Consider the following 20,257-nt stretch of genomic DNA (forward strand, 5'->3'; position numbering starts at 1 on the left):
CTTACTACCTCCTTCCACATTACTGTTGGAAGTACCATCATTCACCAGTAGCCCAAGCACGCTACCAAGGGGTCACACTTGACTCCACTCTCACATTCTCCTCTCACATTCAAAATGTCTCTAAAACCTGTCGCTTTTTCCTTTGCAATACTACAAAGATTCGCCCTTTCCTCTGTTGCTCGACTGCTAAAACTCTGACTCAGGCCCTCATTCTCTCCCGTCTCGACTACTGTTACCTCCTGCTGTCTGGCCTTCCTGCCTCTCACCTGTCTCTCCTACAATCTATCCTAAACGCTGCGGCCAGAATCACTCTACTCTTTCCTAAATCTGTCTCAGCGTCTCCCCTGCTCAAATCACTCTCCTGGCTTCCTATCAAATCCTGTATCACACATGCAATTCTCCTCATCACTTTTAAAGCTTTACACTCTTCTGCCCCTACTTACATCTCATCCCTCATTTCTCGCTATGCACCATCCCGATTCTTGCGTTCTGCTCAAGGATGTCTTCTCTCTACCCCCTTTGTATCTAAAGCCCTCTCCCACCTTAAACCTTTCTCACTGACTGTCCCACACCTCTGGAATGCCCTTCCCCTCGATATCCGACCAGCGCCCACTCTATCCACCTTTAAGACCCACCTTAGGACACACTTGCTTAAAGAAGCATATGAGTAGAACCGTTGATATTACTAGACACGATACATAAAGCTTGGCCCCCTGTAGAAGCACTTACCAAAATGCCCTCCCACTGTTTCTGTACGTTTCTCCTACATACCAATTAGATTGTAAGCTCCTCGGAGCAGGGTCTCCTCTTCCTAAATGTTACGTTTGTCTGAAGCACTTATTCCCATGACCTGTTATTTATATCTATTTATTATTTGTTATTTATATGATTACCATGAGTATTACTACTGTGAAGCGCTATGTACATTAATGGCGCTATACAAATAAAGACATACTGTACAATACAATACAATACAATACATGCTCAGGGTTGCCAGGTGTCCAGTATTGAACTGGACTGTACCGTATTTGGACACACTGTCCAGTAAAAAATTAGAGGTAATACCATGTATGTGTCCAGTATTACTTCTCTGGACATAGAGACCTGATCGGCTTGGGTGGCCGTGTGATTTCCCTGAGCAGGGAGAGACAAGGGCTGTTGCTAGGGGGCTGGGCAGCTTCCTCCATTCTGACTGTCTGCTGCTGGGTTATGCAGCCAATCAGGAGGAGGTGTCAGGAGCCTGGGGGTGGGTCCAAGGAGGAAATAGCATGGAGTGGAGGGAGGTGAGAAGGGTGTCCGTTCATGTGTGTCTTGAGCGCGTCACACCTTTCACCATTGTGTCCAGTATTTTTGGAGAAGCCGCTTGGCAACCATATAGGATATATCATTGCCTGTAACCCCCTGGTGCCATGTGGGTGAGATATCTGTAAGAACTTAATAAAATATATCCAAGTAGCAAGAAGCAGTGCACCGTATTTTTTTTCTTTATTTCGGGTATAATTCTGCGCTCCCCACATCCTAAAGAAAATCTACTACATGAACTACAAGGACAATTCGTCTGGGTTAAAAGCAGCAAATTGGTTTAATATATCTCATTATTTAATATTTGTCACATCTATGCTAAGCATTTTATAACTATTTTTAAATAGACACCTTTTTGTCACTTAAGTGTGGAAATCGCATGTTGCCCAGTTTTATTAACGCACAAATTATTTATATTTGCACCAGGTGGTTACTCTTTTTTTGTGTTCATATTCACTTGATTGGGCTGCACCGTGTCTTCCGGCACTAGAAGGTTTCTTACGGCATAACGTGGCTTACTTGATATGGAGCATAATGTGCATACTGTACATCATTATCTGTCCTTTACTTCATTTATGTGTTACTCTTCTCTAGTCTTCCATTTCTTATGCCATTTCTGTGATAGCCCCGCAAAACAGTTCTAGGTCTAGATTTTGCTGTAGTAACTAAATAAGGATTTCAATATACTCCATATGTAATTCTCTTATGAAGCATCATTCCAAGTAATATCTCCTACACATGTACTTTAATGAAATTGCTATATCTTGATATTGCACAAGGTTGCTTACAATCTCTATGTACTTTTCAGTTTGTACATCTCCTTCTTAGAATAGAAGGTTACATGAGTCCCAATGTGCAGAACATCCCCATGCCTGAAATACTCGTAATGACCCTTATGTTAGTCTTTGAGCCACCACTATATTGGAGCACTATATTGTTAAACAATGTTTCATCATACTCCGTTTTGCTTTATATTTTCTAAGAGTGGGTGAAACGAACTATTTCCGCTTTTACTGAATTTTATATCTCTCCCACTATTTACAGATTTCCCAATATACTGTATTAACCAATTAATTGTTCTACTGCAGATAAAGAGCTGTGGAGAATACTCAATTACAGGCATACCTCGCATTAACGTACGCAATGGGACCGGAGCATGTATGTAAAGCGAAAATGTACTTAAAGTGAAGCACTACCTTTTTCCCACTTATCGATGCATGTACTGTACTGCAATCATCATATACGTGCATAACTGATGTAAATAACGCATTTGTAACAGGCTCTATAGTGTCCTCGCTTGCGCACAGCTTCGGTACAGGTAGGGAGCCGGTATTGCTGTTCAGGACGTGCCAACAGGCGCATGCGTGAGCTGCCATTTGCCTATTGGGCGATATGTCCTTACTCGTGAGTGTACTTAAAGTGAGTGTCCTTAAACCGGGGTATGCCTGTACTGTAGTAATATAATATGATTTTTTTTTCAGCAAAAATATCAGTAGGTATTTTTTCCTGTTGCTCATAAAAACAAATCTCCTGTATGTATTTTGTGTCATTCTGTAGAGATTTCTGTAGAGATTTTTCACGATTTATTTTTTTATTTTTCACCATTTACACTTGTATCATCATACTGCAGAAAAAAAAATATTTGGGATAATTTTAGAAAAAGATGTCAGGAAATAGCAAAAACCTGTGTTTCAAACTTTCACAGAAGTTATTAAAGTGCCTTTTCTGTGAAGGCGAAAATCAGCATTTCTCTTCGATTCTGCAGGTGGAATATTTTTTGGGTACTTAGCATGCAATCCTCCTTAGAGAAAACTCAGTGGTGACTTGGTAATGACAGCAATATACAGTAAGTAGACATATATTGGTCACCTTAAGTTAATCACCTTATATTAAGAGGTACAATATTTCAAATGCGGTAGGCTTGGACCATGTTGATATATTCTTTTATTCTGCTTAACTTAAAATATAGTAAAATGATGGCAACTAACGTGCCAAAGGTAAGCTGCCTACAATAATAATAATAATAATAATAATGTATTATTACATATGGCTACTAGTGTGTCCTGAACTTCACATTGTAATACAGGCAGCATAACAATCAGTTCCAAACAGTTTACAACTTACCCAAAAGTCAAGACCAAAAGTGTTGGAAGATTTTTTTCATTCTCACATTTGTAGTATGTTTGTGGACCAGACTTCCCATCAATATGTAATAACATCCAGTCTATTCTTTAACCAAACAGTTTGTACTTCATTAATAAAACAATACATTATGTGAAGAACTTGATCCTCCCCCCCCCTGCTATAAAAAGTATTGAAAAAAATCTAACAACTCTTTACTGCGGAAGTGGAGAAATAAAGTGAACAATCCATTGTAATATGTGAATGAACTTGCAATTATTTAACAGAAACAGGCTAAAAAAAAACCTCATATGTGCATCACATTTATATATATATATTTGAATAAAACCATCTTTTCCACTCAATACATCTGCTACACGTATATTTACCCTCCCAGTGATGTCACATACACAAAGTGCATGCTATGCATTTTATAGGGATCACCACACTGCCACCACTCACACTCACAGTACTCATAGCATAGAAACTTTAAAACTTACATCCTACCCCTCTAGCTTAACACATTCAGATACATATGCCAGTGCTATAGTAACTTCAGCTGCACAAGTTTACAGTACACATACCTACTCTTAATGTCGCAGGTAATTTGGAAAGGTTATGAGAAGGTGTTCAAGCCATAGTTTGAAAAGAATATTCAGTCCGCTACAATGTTTTACGCTGTTTAATCTAGAAACGCATCTAATTTGGGTAATATTCCAATACTATGCCCTCTAGTGGTGGCGGCCTGCCACATATTTACCAAATCCTTAAAACACAACCGACTACATGTACCAACCAGTTGAATGTTTTCACAGACAGACATAAGGCTAATTTAGACCAATGATATGTGCAAAATCTGTATTAATATAATCTAACTGATCTAGCCAGTTGGCCTGTCTGCAGAGCTGACCCGTGTGGCCTAAATCACGTGGTATCTCTCTGGAAGGAGAGGCGGTGTGCTTCACTTGCATTGTTCATTATCTGTAAACTCGTCCATGTCCACGTCAGAGTCAAAGAGAGATTGGCCTGTGAAATCTGTGTCAGGGGTTTGGGAAATGCTGTTCTCTGTTCCTTCATCGTCGAAGGTTCCTGTCCTTGAATAAAAGCTGAACTCCAGCAGTGGGGTGTGTGTCTTGCTCCCCTCTCCACTGTCATCTGATTCGTACGTTGTGTTGTCCCTGTCATCGTGCCATTCCGGCCAGAATTTCCTCCTTATCCTTTCACAATACATGGCCAGGTTGATCAGTTCACCTGCAACAGGTAAAACAACAGGTTAGTTTCATAACACGTTCATTCTCTAAAAAGATTTGAAGTGGGTAGAAACCAACACATCGCCCAGTACAAATGATACACGAACTAGCTGAGTAAGCTATCAGTGTACGCTTGTATGACCCCTCAGCAGACTTCTTTACATTGAGAAGTAAGGAAAAGTCTATTGTTTTTCTACTGTACAGACAAGATGTGATAGGAAGAATGTGAAAATTATATATTTATTTTATTTTTACATTAAGGAACAGTCCCCAGTCCAAACATTTAGATCGACCTCATTCATATTTTCATACTATTTTTCTGATTGTTGTTATGAAGTCAACACCATGTATGTACTATGAATCTGTGAATTCAATAGATTTACTAGTGTAATACAGGGACTGTGGTCTCTGCAGCACAGGAGGTCCATAAGCACCATAGAAGAGGTCCCCAAAAACACTTTGCAATTCACATCTGACAGCTTTCTCTTGCAGCCTGGCTTTTATTCATGAACACTGAATGCTTTAGGATGAACAATTAAGTTGTCTGTGATAAACAAAAAAAACTGTTGGAAAACTCTGGTTTCAATCATTTTTATTTCGCTGTCTTAGCTTCTCGGGTGGTTTAGTTATTGTTATTTTCAAAGCCTGTGCATGGATATTAACTTGTAAATGAGTACTGGTAGGAGAGTGTACTCCCAGATAGGCACTACCAGTGGACTTGTCAAAAAGTGTAGTTTGTTCATAAATTATCAACGTTTTGGTCTTTATCAAGACAATCAGAGCAGTGCAACTACTCCGTAGATATTTCTATAGTGATGTGAAGAAACAGTAGTTGTCGTCAACCTGATTACCATGTGATATCAGCCATAAAGTGAGACCATAGTGATACATTTAAGTTACAAAACATAACTAAAACTTGTATCTAAACAGAAAAAGTATCAGGTACATAGCTATAGTTTAAACCATTAGGAACAGAAAAAGAATGATCAATTAAAAGGTATCATTCACCACTATTGTGCAGATAGTGCCTCATAAAGAACACAAATTGTCACAGGCATATACAAAGACTCAGCAGGCACTGATTGAGCTATGGAGTTAGTTTCTATGTTATATCAAGCTTAGCGCCCAGTAAAGGTTGTAGTCACTCATTAATGTGTTAAATTCATGCAGAAGACCAGCGGTGATATACACACGCACAACATTTTTTAAAGAATACATTTAAAAATAAAAGTGTTTTTAATTTAATCTCCCCTAGTTCACCAGGTGCTATTGGGCATTGGTTTCACATGTGGGTTTTTTTTTGGTAGGAGTTGCATTTTTATTATTTTATTTATTTATAAATAAGCTATTTTATATGCACATATCAATGTGATTTATTCATTCAATGGACATTATAAAACCACTGATAGACAGGATGGATTAATCAATATACCTAACATTCTAACTGACGGTTTTATCAATTGGGAATTTTATCTGATTGGATGAGGTTTATAAAGATGTTTTCAGATCTGAAGAATTCGCTCCCTGATGAAGCCACTGCTAAGTGGTGAAACGCGTAGGATTAAACTAAACTAATCAATTGAGTAAGATTAACTGCTGGTCACATAGAGACTGCACACATCGGCTCTCACACCTCCATCTCTCTCCACCCAGCAAAAACCACTTCCGGCTTACGGTCACAACATCCGGGTGAATACAGTCATGAAGAACGCCGCTCCACCAGACTCTTCGGAGTGTGGAAACGCAACCGACATCCCCCTAGGGGTTGTCCACTCATCAAGCCACTGTTTTTAGGCTTGAGGGTCAACTAGAAATGACATTTCCTGGCTCCGGGCAGACACAGCCCCCGAAACGATTAGAGGCAGAGAGCAGGAAACAAGCAACTGTGTCTTAGTGGGAGTATTGACTCCAGTTACCAGGCAAATTTTTACATTTGTGAGTGCAATCTATTTTGATGGTTTTATATTTTGATCTATAAAGGATTTAATGCTATTTTTGTGCCCATCTTTTTTTCTTTGAAATACAGCATGCTTATAGGGATCCATGTTAAAAAGGATAAAAATTAAAGTGATACAGTGAGTGCTAATTTGCATGTCATTATCCAGAATCCCTGGCTGCAGTGAAAGCACTGTATACTAGGAGATAACAGAGAAAAGCAGAGTTGTCGACCTGTCTGAGACGTGAATGTGCTCATAAGGGGTATTTTTATTGACTGAAATTCAGTTCTTCTTTGATATCAATTTTAACTTGGTATTATTTCTAAGTTTAATATCCATGAAATTGATCAAATATGTATATAGCCATGGCTGGGCCAGCTATCTTTCTGCCTTCCCTGTCACGTAAGTTCTAGTAAGATTCAGACAGTGACAGGCTATCCTCTGGGGCTTTCCCGTCCTCCTGCAGCCTCTGAGTGGCAGAGGTGGAGATGACATTGGAGTCTGTGTCTGTCCAATAAGGATACAAAACCTGTGCCCTCCCCTTTTGGCACTAAAGAGGAGATGTCCTAAATTATAGAGAGAAACCCGGCCCTCACAGGGTGGGGTGGAGTGAGTCCCTCTTCCTCCTTGAGGGATGAGGATGTAAGCCGAGTCTCCTCCCGGCTGGAAGGAAGACGTGCTCAGTCCCTCATGGGCTGGGTGCATTCCATTACTCTAGTGAGGCCTCATCATTACCAGCAGGCCCGTACATCAAGGAGCATGGAAGCTATCCCGCCAACTGATTGCAATCGCTGTAAGAACATCAGCAGTGGCTGCATAATAAAGACCTTCCCTTTTTATATATCTGGCTGAGTCGCAATCTATTGGACAAATGTATGGGGATAAAAGAGTGTCATGGTGGGGATTGCCTTAATTTCTACTGGAGCCCACTATGGCTGGAGGCACTGGCAACAAGAAAGAACATCATGGATCACCATGAGCCTGTCCTGCTTCCCCAAGTCATCGCGGAACACTCAGTATCTCCTGAGCTAAACAGGTATCGAGCACCACACAGGACTGTAGCCAGTTTAAATCTCCCACAGGGTGGGGGAAGCAGCACTACATGTAATTCTGGGTTAGTCTGTTAGGGTTTATAACCCAGTTATCAAGGAAAATGTTCCTTTCTGGAAAGCTAGTGAAAACTTCCTGTAATTTTCAGGTCAGTTTGAATTAATTTGTGATTTTGTTCATTTAATTCCCCTCTTATATAATCTCACCCCTTTGCAGACAGTGACCACCAAAAAAACACATCCAGTTCATTTAAATCTTTCGCTGCAAGAAAACATGTAACACTCTGGAGAGCAGAAAAATTGCTGAAGTACTGAAGGGATTAATTAACGCTCTTATAATCACCAAAACACATACATATTATTTTAGACACTGGTTCTTACATTACTAATCCTGAAGCGGCAGTCGAAGACCGTTTAAAAACGAATAATTGGAAGAACAAGAAACACCTACCAACGTTATTATGATTCAGGAGAACACTTCAAAGAAGTGCTCCTGACATTACTTTGTTAAAATGCAGCGCTGGTTATAAGAGCAATTGATGCTCAGGGCCACTCTAAAAATCATCATGACATAATTGTGTGCGTCCCGGGGACCGCACCGCAGCTGGGTGCGATGACGACCCTGTAAACAGTAAGCGGCCCAGGAGGATTAAGCCTGCGGTGGTCCCTGCTTCTGAATGGGATCCTGCAGAATTAATCCCATTGGGCCATCAGCTGAGGAGAGACAGAGATGCCGAATCCAAACTTTTAGATGAGCTGCGCAGCCATCTCCATTTCCGTGTGCCATCCCCAGCAGCTCTGAAGGTAAGAAGCAATCTCCGGTCTGTGCAACCCCCCGCATGACATTGATGCCCAAATATGGGTCTCTACGTCATGAGGGGGAATACTATAGGACCATATTTGGTCATCTACGTCATCAAAGGGTGTGGACAGTGTTAAATGTCCTGTTCAGCCCCATTGATGACTTAGTACAGAGTATTGTCCTATAGCATTTCCCCCCTCCTCTCCTCATTCAGAAGCATGGACCTCCGCAGTGTTAATCCTCTCGGGGCACAAAACATAATGTTTTGGTGCTGCGGCGGGCTGCCGATTTCAGCATGCTGGTCTGCGGCACAAAAATAGTACGTCTTGCTACATCTGTAAATAAAATAAATGAATGTACGATAACAAACGTCCAAACACACAAATCTTCATCTGCTTAAAGAAGAATTGAGTCCTATCAAAAAGTCACTGATTGCTAATGATAATTGAATTGCTCCTCATGCTTTACTCCAGTAGATAGCAAGGAGCATCTATTTCAGGGAAACAAATTCCCTGGTAAACAAATTATTGGGAAGGTTTTTTTTACCATCTTTCTCTCAAGCCTTTTTCTCAAGGGACTGGCACTTCTCAAAGCCACTGCAAACTTCCTCTTGTTGCTCTGTTTTTTTTATTTGCAAAGTGATTATGATGTCATCATTCGTCAAACAGATAAACACAAGTAGCAAAACATAATTATTACCAGATACAACTAAGTAACACAGTTACTTAAAGGTAATTGAATCATTTGTAAGGTGGGCAATTACATTGATTCTATTTTTTGACCTTTAAGGACAACAGATGGGTCACTGTACAATATCCAACAAAACTTAACATATTTTCAGGTTATGTCTGTTCAAAGCAGCAATCCACGCTAGCCCTATTTTTTGTGGCAGAGGAGGCAATTTAAGTATCTGAACCAGGGTCCCCCAGAGTTGATCTGTAGTTCCCCCGTTCCAGAGATGGTACTCCTTTTATTCGAGGGAAGAATATTTCCTCCTGAACAGAAAATATCTTCTTTGTCGTGCTCGATCCAGGGCAGACATTAAAAAGCTGTAACATTGGAGGGCCCCCGGACGCCAGGGGATCACGAATCGTCTCCAGGGGACCCACCCTTTTCAAATAAGCTTAATTTAAAAAAAAAAAGGGGAGAGGGAATTGCTGCTTTAAGCTTTTACACCTCACCCTCTGGTTCTTATCCTATCCCCTCTGATACACCATTCGCTTTTACCTTTGATTAGTCTCTCGGGTCTTGTCCCTGGTAAGGTCCACATTGCCTGAGCCAAATGCCCAAAAACTGTGGCATCTAAAGTTGAAAACTTTGGTCCCATTAAGTACTTTTTATCACCTGTAGAAAATACAAAGTAGCCTCAGTTTAGTGATTTAATAAACAGACATAATGTACACACTCATCTCCTTATGATTAAGACTATGAGCTCCCTTATTAACAAGACACAAGTAGCGACTAAAACGTCTTCATTTAGTAACCATATTAAGTATAGTATCTATACTGTACTTTTAGCAATGCCGCCATTTTAAACATTTTGTCATGATTTAAAAAATGCTTAATGGTTTTTGCCTATGAATAGCACAATAATTCTGCATAATAACAAGCATGACAGTGTAGTATGAAAATTACAATGTACCGCACAACATAACATGTAGCAATCACACTCACATTTTGTAGATATAAAACAGGCATGTAGTGCAAAAAAGCACAGGAGGAGTCTCTATCAGCAGATGGTGATGTGATATGGTGTGACCATATTTGTTCTGGGAAAAACCGGGCCAAAGTTTGCGCATGCGCGATTGGCGAGCACCGACCGTGCATGTGTGAACACCGAACGCACATGTGCAAACACAGACTGCGCATGCGCAATCAGCGCTTGCCAGTCACTCAAATGCATGCGCAATCGGCACTTGCAGGCCGCGCAATCGCGAGCAGCACCTGCATGCGTGACCAGCAAGTGCCGATCATGCATGTGCACGAGCGGCCGGCACTGATAAAAACCGGGACAGTGGCCAAAAAAGTCAGGACAAAGTCCTGGTCTGGTCACCCTACTTATATAGGGCTGCCTATTACACTATAGAGTCAATCAGCAAGATACCACTTATAGAGCCCTAATTAATAAATATATGGAATAGTTATAACAATCCATACAATCTTTATAGAAATAGCTTAAAATGCATGACAAATATTAAAGTAATAATAAAAATGAAAACATGAAAAATGCACATTAAATACTAACTTCACTCAAGGGATCTAAATGTAGATCCCTTGAGTAAAGTTAGTATTTAACGTGCATTTGTCATATGTTTTAGGTTTTATTATTAGTTTAATATTTATGTTATGCACTTTAAACTATTTGTAAGAAGATTGTATGTGTATTTATGTATGGATTGTTATAACTATTTCATGTATTGATTAGATTAGGGCTCTTTAAGTGGTATCTTGCTGTGATTGACGCTATAGTCTAATAGGCAGCCATAAATAAGGTGTACTAGTAGGGACACTGATTATTGATTCCTGATGAAGCCAGCTGTGGTGAAGTCCTGAGCCCTACTTACAGAGAGCTGTTTTGCTGTTCTGTCTGTGAAAAACAGAGTATTGGAGACATCTCTTTGTGCAGTGAAACCAGAAGTGACATCACAGGACGTGATGTCAGATGCTGGGGAAATCGAGTGATCGAAGCCTCGAGGTCTGACAGTATTACCATCACCATCTGCTATTTTGCACTACATTCCCGTTTTATACTTACAACATGTGCGTGTGATTGCTACGTTACGTTTTGTAATGCATTGTACTCTTCATTCTACACTATGTCCTGCCTTTTCTTTATCTGGACGTGTCCTAAGGAAGCCATGTAAGAAGAAAACACTGGAGTGGACAACAAGTAGCTGACCAGTCCGTTTTAACTTTTTATTACCTGCATTTTGTAAAATAACCTGCGCTCTTCCAGTCCTATACCATTAGGTTTTAAATAGACTAAGCCCATAGTCTATGTGAAGGTTGGAGCTTCAAGATATTCACTTATGTATTAGTTTATTTCATCACGCTTTCCACTAGGAGTCCTTCTTTACTTTTTCTACTCTATATAATATCATGCAAGCAGCATTGCTACAAGAGCTCAAACCTCAAAGGAGAAATCTTCAGAAAACTGCATATATCAGGACTGAGCTACAAAGTGCTCTGATACATTCCTGTGTATAGTGAAAAGTAAATTAAAACAGACCTCAATACATATAAAACATTACATTCATGAAAGATCTCTCCCATAGGTCTTTCAAGGTTACTCTTCTCAGTTACATGTTCTTATGCTCCTATAATTTAATTCCTCAAACTACTGAACACATAATGCCATAATCGTGTTTACTTTCAGAGGAGGTAAATCTTACAAAATATACTGTATCTGTGCTGCCCTTCTGCATTTATATATAGATTGTTTTACCAGTTTTGAAGAAAGGGTTCCCCCAAAGCTTGACGGTGGCAATCCAAGATTCATGGATTCCCTAGATCCTGAGATGTTCAGGCCAAGATCCACAAAAGGGTGCTAAGCTTTAGCCCACCTTTACTCCCATTCATATGAATGAGAGCGGAGACAAGCTCCCGTTTGTGAATCTGGGCCTTCATTTGGAAATTCCCTTATAAGAATTCTGCTCTGTGAGAAACAATATGGCCACTAGGATCAGGCTCACTATGGCGGCCAATAGAAAGCTGTGACATCATTATGCGATGACATTGCACCTTCTGAATGGGTGACCCCACAGCAATCTTTGTTTTTTACTGACAAAAGTTAAAATGTAAATATCACAACCCCTGGTTAATATAAGACTTAAAAATACTTGATTTGGGGAGAATTTGCTGCTTTAAAATATGCTGCATTGCCCATGAAGTTGCAATACAGATGCAATGTATCTGTCTTAAATCAGTTATGTAGATAGGATTACAGTACTGTACATGTAAAATGCCAACTCCTATCCTAATTATAGATAAGGATAGGAAAATCACCTAGGTGATGCTTAGAAATCTTTTATTGGTCGTCAGTCAAAGTCATGTGGGATATTTATACCCTTCGTAGCCCTACTATTTTTAACTAATAGCTAAAGATGGGTGAACTTTTCCCTCAAGTTCAAATTCACAGCGAACAAACTGCAAATTTTCACATATTCAAATGTGAAAAAAGTAAACAAAAAATGTGATCCAAATGTTAGAACTAAGTTTACCCATCTCTACTACTGTATGTATTACGTGTCTAATGTCTATTTACTAGGGCTAAACATGCTTGTGTAGTGTACAGTTGCTTCAGCACAGATTTAGCAGACGTTATTAAGTTACATTGCGCTAACACTGGAGCATCACTTAACAGCAGTGTTATTGGAAAACAACAGTTCAGGAGATAAGACACGTGGTATTTAGTGCATTCTTTTGTGCGTTAACTAGTGTAATGCCATCGGCTACATCTGTAGGTCAGCAATTGAAAGAAGTATAACATTGGTTGTCCGTTACCCAGAAGTCCAGCTAGAGATCGCATGTCTTTCTCCATCAGCACGTATATTTCTTCTTCAGAGAAGCGTCCGATGCCTTGTCCATACATTTCTCGTTTTACTATGCCTTTTGTAAGGTGGCATAGAATCCACTTCAGTAAGTCACTAAGCGGACCAGCAATAGAGAGCATTTTTTGGGTCTCATGAAGATTGTCCACCCACTGACAGTATGCTAAAGTCCTGCAATGATAAAAAAATATATTTATTTATAACAACATTTATATAGCGCCCTTATCCAAGGCACTGTACATTAGTTAGTAAAACAAAGGTGTGGTTATAGGTTAGATTATAGAGTAATTGTTAAGATGTCATTGTGATGGGCTGGGGTTGGATCATTATGGTCGGGCTATGGGTTAGGTGCATTGAGAGCTTGCTTGGTTGGTGGGCCGTGGTTTGGGTCAGCTTTATTTATCTGTAATTACTCTTATGACCTAGTCCTAAGCTCTTGTAAAGGCTACTTCCTTTCATCCCATTTTGCATCTAAATGTCCCTTGTTTTGACGCCTGTAGATTTTCTACAGATTTATGTTTATACTCTCAGACCTCCTGTGTTATCTTTTTGTGGACAAAAAATTACTGGCACAATTAGAGTGTTTGCTTTAGGACAATAGCCTGTATGAACGTGCATCAAGTTCCCCTATAGTTGCAACCACATGTAGGACCAAATGTAACTAATATCACTGATATGTTTAATACAGTACAGTGCTGCTCAAGTTCCTAAAGTCCTCACGTTCTACTTAAAGGACAGATTTTCAAGTCAATACAGTACATACCCGAACAAGTTGTCTTGGGGGTATTTAAAGCTGAGCTAATAGGTTACGTGTTTGTTATTTAGAGAACTTGAGCACCACTGGTTTAATAATAAAAATGATCATACAAGTACGTGTATGTGCCTATTTTCCTTTTTTGTGGACCTTCTGATGGGGTAATTGGATGAATTCACATCCCCCGGTCACTTGTATGTGCATAAATTATGTAAAGATGTACAGTTAGGATAAATAAAACATTACCTGCAGTAAAATATATGCTAAATATCAGGTTGCAGCAGTACAGGGTAAGCAGGCTAAAACATAATGGCAAACACACAGAGAGAGAGGGACCAGAAAGTGTCAAAATAAAGGGACGATGCAACGTTATATGAATGGAAAATTTAAAGGAGCAATCCAAGCAATATGTGGTTTTTTTTACTAAATCAGTTCTGTAGTATTAGATAATACTTTCTACAATAAAAATGTAAATTCAATTCAATGCCGTTTTTAATTAGTTTTAATATAATGAGCAGCCTTTGCTTTCTATAGCAGGTTTCAAAGCAGTAGTCCAAGCTGCCGGTTTAACTCATAAGGCTATGAAAAGCTTTGTAGTGTGAACTCACCAATACAAGTGTTCCTCAACCATTTTAGTGACTGCTCTGGAAACAGCTCTTTCATGAGGATCAAGGTGTTTGTTCAAATTTACACCAAGCTTACTTTCCAAAAAGTCAATAATGAATTCAGTGCCGGATACTCTCCTGTGGTTATATTCTATCCAAGGCATTTTCCCTTGCGGCGACAGCTTCCCGTCAAAGTAGTTCTGAAACGCAGCATCACAAACAGCAGAAATGAGTGCAGTGAACAAGCAAAAACAAATAAACACCAACACTTCGGAATACAATTCTTTATGGAGTGATGCGAGAATTATAAGTGCTACTTCAACTCCTAAAATCATGTATAACAGCAAAAAAAGAACTGAAAAAATATGCGTCTTTTTAATGGGTCATTGTTAGAACTATGGAAACATATACAGTGCAGTACATTTTGCTTAGAAGAAACTGAAATAGTGTAAAGATAATGGGCCATATTACTAACCAGTTCCGTACCTTCCAGAGCCGCGGACACCTTACAGCCCATATTTGCTAAATAACTGTAAGGTGTCAAATAAAGCCCAAGATAGTTAAAGCAGCAATCCCACTACTCGTTTTTTTCTTTACTTCTGTTTGTACGAATTGGAACCGAGAGCTGAATCCTATTTTAATTTTTTTTTTTTTTTTTAGCTCTGGGGACTTTCCGGTTCTTTACGGATACTTACAGTTACAGTTTTTTTGTTTTTCCTGTTTGGGAAATAAAAATGGCCACCAAATCCAATCGGGTCAATGGGATGCCGCAACGGCTTGGATAACTGCGGGCAACATCTTTAGAAATCCAGAACGTAAACTGGCAACTAACACTGTAAGTATCTCAGGAACCAGGGGATTGTCAGAGCCAAAAGGAGAGATTCTGCTACGGAAAAAAAACTGTACCCCGGGGTCAAATTCTGTAAAAAAAAAAAAAAAACTGTCCAGGATTGCTGCTGTAACACAAATATCCCCTCAAATGTGTTGCATTTCTCCTAGCAAATTAAAATGATATATATTTTTATATTGTATTTAACACAATGTACAGCACATATTTACTAAACCATGCTATTCTAGAAGACACCTTCCGGCACCAGAACAAATCTTCCGTCACCAGAACAAAGCTGATTTACTCGTATGGACCATAAAACGCTTCCAGCATCAGTACGGTAGGTGTCTTATGACACAGCACTAGGGATGGGCGAAACAGTAAAAATCTGTTCCCTGGAATTCCACGGGTTGTTTTGAGCAAATCCGTCCCCCCCACCACAAACCGTCTGCGGATTGGGTACTAAAAAATCTGATCTGTGACAAGCTTTTAAATTACGTATGCTTGAGCACCTCAGGAATGTCAAAAATATCCACAAAACTGTAGAAAAGGGATTACCATTAACCCCTCTGTTGAAACACTTCAAGGAGTGTCCCAATTGTGATCCTAGCTGTATTAGGTGTATGGGGATAGATAGTATTGCCAGACATTCCAGACAGGGAAACAGGGATCTTGCTCTGTTAAGAAAGGAGCAGTACTGGATTTACACTTTAGAGTCTAATAACCCAAAGGTTTTAATGAGCTTATTGAGCTCACTCTGTCTTTAAGGTAGTATTTTATTCAACTTTGTATTTTATTCCGTTTTCAAGAAAAAAAAATAACATTTGTCATATACATTGTGCCACATTTGCAGTCTTTCATAACTTGTTTATACATTTTTAAATAAAAAAAAAAAAGCAGTGCTGCTTTTAATATTCAATTTCCAATTGTAACTCAGTATTTTTTACATATTATTGTCGGTTTTATATGTATTTGTATATATTTATCATTGTGATGTCATGAGTATTCATTGGGTTTGCATGCATGCAGGGTTTGTATTTTTGTATCATTGTCTTGTATTGTGAAGCTTGTGACTGTATCAGCAGATATTGATTGATGGTAATCACTAGGGAGGAGTTGGCCACATTATTGGCTGTTCATTTAGATTTAAGCGCGTGGGTGACCTCTGACGTCACCTCCTGATGAAGCACGTGGGTGCGAAATGCGTAGAGGTCACGAGAGGTCACTCTAACGCGCTGTGCTGATTGGCTGAGGCAGTAGCTGCACACCAGGAAGTTCGGGCTGCTAGTTTCATCTCCGCGGCTGGTGCGGTCTGGACGCCTTTGCTCCAGCATGCGGCCCCAGTTCGCGCTTCTATGGTGAGTGCCTGTCTGCCCCTTTTCAGCTTTTGGCCCAGCGACTGCACTTCTGTATATTTTGTGCAGATCAGTATTGCTTTACGGGTCTGTGTGTTACCTCAGGGTTTCTATTCATATGTCATAAGAGTGTGAGTGCATGCTCCTGCATTCGGGCGGCTTTAACACCGCCTGATTGTTTGTGTGTTTTTATGTATGGTCTATTAGACTTTTTTAATTAATCCAATAAATATTTTATTATTGAATAGAGGCTTTATTTCAAGTCTTTTATTTACTACGTTTATTCTTTGAGAAGGAAAGAGAAAAAACTGGCGCACAGCCAAGAGTGGGTCCCAAATGGTGTATAAAAATTTATTTTATTGATCCATCATAAAAAGGAGGTTGACACCCTCCTACGCGTTTCGTGTACACAATACACTTTATCAAGGATAAAGTGCGCCAGTTTTTTCTCTTTCCTTCTCCAAGATTAACATCACTTAACTTGGCTGCACGCCCATCAGGATACATAGGACGGGGGCATCTGTCAGCATTATACTTAATTCTCAATTAACGTTTATTGTGAGTCCAGGAACCATCCCAATGTGGGTTTGATTGTGGTTTATGACCACTTATCTTATCCTTCAGCAAGGCTGCCAAGAGGGGGTGACAGAGGGTACGGGCGTCCCGGGCCCATTGAGTCAGGGGGGCCCGGCCGCTCGCGGCCGCCGCCGGGCCACCGTGTGTCAGAAAAAAAAAAGTGTAAAAAAAAAAAATGAGGAGAGGGGATCCAATCAGGGCCCTCCTCATGGGCGGGGAGTGGGACGGACTTACAAGTTAATATAAGCAACTGCACAGGCGGGAGAAGTGAGTTTGAATGTTCCCGGCTGTGCAGTTGCTTATTCACATACAACATAAACGTTAAGTACATTCTGACTTATCTGTACTGTGACTGTATGTGCGTGTCTGTGTTTTTTTTTGTCTGTCTGTGTAGTGTGTCCCCGCCCCGTTCAGACCCCCCACGGGCCCCCTTACTGGCATCCACCTCACCTTCCCCTCACCGGCATCCACCTTCCCCTCACCGGCATAAGCACTGTCCTCCGCGCACCCTCCCCAGCCAGGGCCTCACACCCACCGGCATCCACATTCCACTTCCCCCCAGGCTGCCACACCTACCGGCATCACCACCCCGGCATCCACCCCGGCAGACCATCCTCCGCGCCAGCCCTCACTCTATCTCCACTCCTATGCGCAGCGTTTTGGGCCTAGCGCACGCGGCCCTCCCCAGCCTCATCCAGCCAGCTCCTCGCTCCCTTTCCCCTACCGGCATACACCTCCCCCCCCACCGGCATCCACCTCCCCCCCCCCCCACAGGCATCCACCTCCCCCCCCATCACCCCTACCAGCATCCACTTTCCCCCCACCACCCCTACCAGCATCCACTCCCCCCCACCAGCATCCACCTCCCCCCCCACCAGCATCAACCTTCCCCCCCCAACAGACATCCACCTTCCCCCCCCTACCAGCATCCACCTTCCCCCCCACCCCTACCAGCATCCACCTTCCCCCCCCACCACCCCTACCAGCATCCACCATTTCCCCCCCCCCACCACCACCCCTACCAGCATCCACCTTCCCCCCCACCACCCCTACCAGAATCCACCTCCCCCCCCCACCACCCCTACCAGCATCCACCTTCCCCCCCCACCACCCCTACCAGCATCCACCTCCCCCCGCACCCCTACCGGCATCCACTGGAACCGGCCTGATCATCCAAAGGTAAGTCTTTTTTTATATGTATGGGGGGGGGGTCTTTTTATATATGTATTGGGGGGCTTGGGGGTATTGTTATATGTATTGGGGGACTTGGAGGATTTTTATATGTATTGGGGGCTTGGGGGAATTTTTATATGTATTGGGGGGCTTGGGGGAATTTTTATATGTATTGGGGGGCTTGGGGTATTTTTATATGTATTGGGGTACTTGGGGGAATTGTTATATGTATTGGGGAGGATTGTTTATTTTTGTGATGTGGTGTGTGTGTGTGTGTGTGTGTGTGTGTGTGTGTGTGTGTGTGTGTGTGTGTGTGTGTGTGTGTGTGTGTGTGTGTGTGTGTGTGTGTGTGTGTGTGTGTGTGTATATATGTATGTGTATGTGTGTACTGGTATGTATGTGTGTATATATATACACACACACATATATATTCCCAGTAAGATATATATGTATTGTTTTTTTTTTTATATATATGTATTGGGTAGGTGGGTTTATTATATGCATTTGGGTGGGGGGAGGTTGTATATATTTAGGGGGTGTGGATTTTTTTAAATGTATTTGGGGGTGGGAAGTTTTTGGTATATATCTTGTGGGAGTGGAGGGAATGAGTGAGCGTAGGGTAATTGATGGAGGGAGAGGATAGAGCGGGTGAGTGAGGAAAAGAGGGAGAAGAGTGAAACGCAGGGGAGAGAAATACATGCGAGGGGGGAGAGTGAGAGGGGGTGAGACGGAAGCAAGAGAAATACATGGGAGGGAGGGATAGGGAGGGGGCTCGTGACGTGTGAAATGGGGGGCGGGGGGGCAGCAGGCAATACCGCCGACACGTGGGGGGCCCTGCTTAAAATGTTTGTCCCGGGCCCCATGATTTCTGTTGGCGGACCTGCCCTTCAGGGATTATTGGTCTGTCCGGGGACTTTACTACAGCATTGATTTCGTCAATCCCCTTGTCCTATCCTGCTGATCTGTATATCACACATATTATCTGACTGAAAGGATCCGGCGTTTGAGCGCTTTTGTCACTGTGTTGGATTATACGTTTATTCTTTGGTCACTAATCCCGGTGCGCTGTGTGTGTATTGTGCTTTTTTGCATTTACTGTATTATTTGAATTTGCGTACCAATAATCACATGATAAATTACTAAAAATACATCTCATTGTTACAGTACAGGCAGTCCTCGATTATCCAACACAATGCGTTACTCAAAATGGCGTTGGATAGCGAAACGTCTTAAAGCAAAACACGTTTTCCCATAGGAACACTGTTTAAATGAAAGGTTCCGTTCCTGAAGGCATTTTTAATGCTGAAATACACAAAATATTTTACTCAGGCAATAAGATATGCAGCACACACATACATTATATAGTGTATATACTGTATTATATATATAATATAACATAATATATCATGTAATTTAATAATATTATATATTATACAGTATAGTATAATATAATATTATATGATATATATATTATATACACATAAACAACTTTGCAAAGCGTCGTAAGAGCGTTGAATAAGCCGTTTTGGCGTTGTAAAAATGAACATAGGTATGCATTGCATAGCGTTGGATAAGCCATTCGTTGTAAAGCGAAACGTTGTAAAACGAGGACTGCCTGTACAGTTGCTTTAAACTAAGGGTTCACAGTAAACTTTCCTACTTTTTTTAGTAAATAAAAGTACCACTTATAGTGCATTTGTATGTCTCAGACAGGTCTGCAACCCTCTCTTTCCCCATTATCACTTAGCAAACACTGCTTCCACTGCAGACAGGGATTCTGGGTAATGACATGCAAATAAGCACTTTGTCACTTTTTACTTCTTATTCATTTTAACATGGACCCCTATAAGCTTATGCCTGCCACATTACACAGCTTATTAGCACAGTCTGGGTTAAAGAAGTGCATTTCCATTAAACCTACTATTTTTTAACACTTGTTCTAACACTGGAGAAC

The 20,257-nt window shown here is 40.9% G+C and overlaps 1 protein-coding gene across 1 annotated transcript in view; it reads right to left on the reverse strand.

The window, feature by feature from the left end:
- Positions 1-2,870: 2,870 nt before the first annotated feature.
- Positions 2,871-20,257, reverse strand: part of FAXC (failed axon connections homolog, metaxin like GST domain containing) — a 35,773-nt gene continuing 18,386 nt past the window's right edge. Inside the window, exons 3-6 of the mRNA XM_075597510.1 lie at positions 14,374-14,570; positions 12,965-13,182; positions 9,689-9,805; positions 2,871-4,674 (exon numbers count right to left, since the gene is read on the reverse strand). Coding sequence (XP_075453625.1) covers positions 4,385-4,674; positions 9,689-9,805; positions 12,965-13,182; positions 14,374-14,570 — 822 coding nt within the window. The 3' untranslated portion in view covers positions 2,871-4,384. The remainder of the gene's footprint in view (positions 4,675-9,688; positions 9,806-12,964; positions 13,183-14,373; positions 14,571-20,257) is intronic.

The sequence above is a fragment of the Ascaphus truei genome, chromosome 4, assembly GCF_040206685.1.
Source record: "Ascaphus truei isolate aAscTru1 chromosome 4, aAscTru1.hap1, whole genome shotgun sequence".
In the NCBI taxonomy this organism is placed as follows: domain Eukaryota; kingdom Metazoa; phylum Chordata; class Amphibia; order Anura; family Ascaphidae; genus Ascaphus; species Ascaphus truei.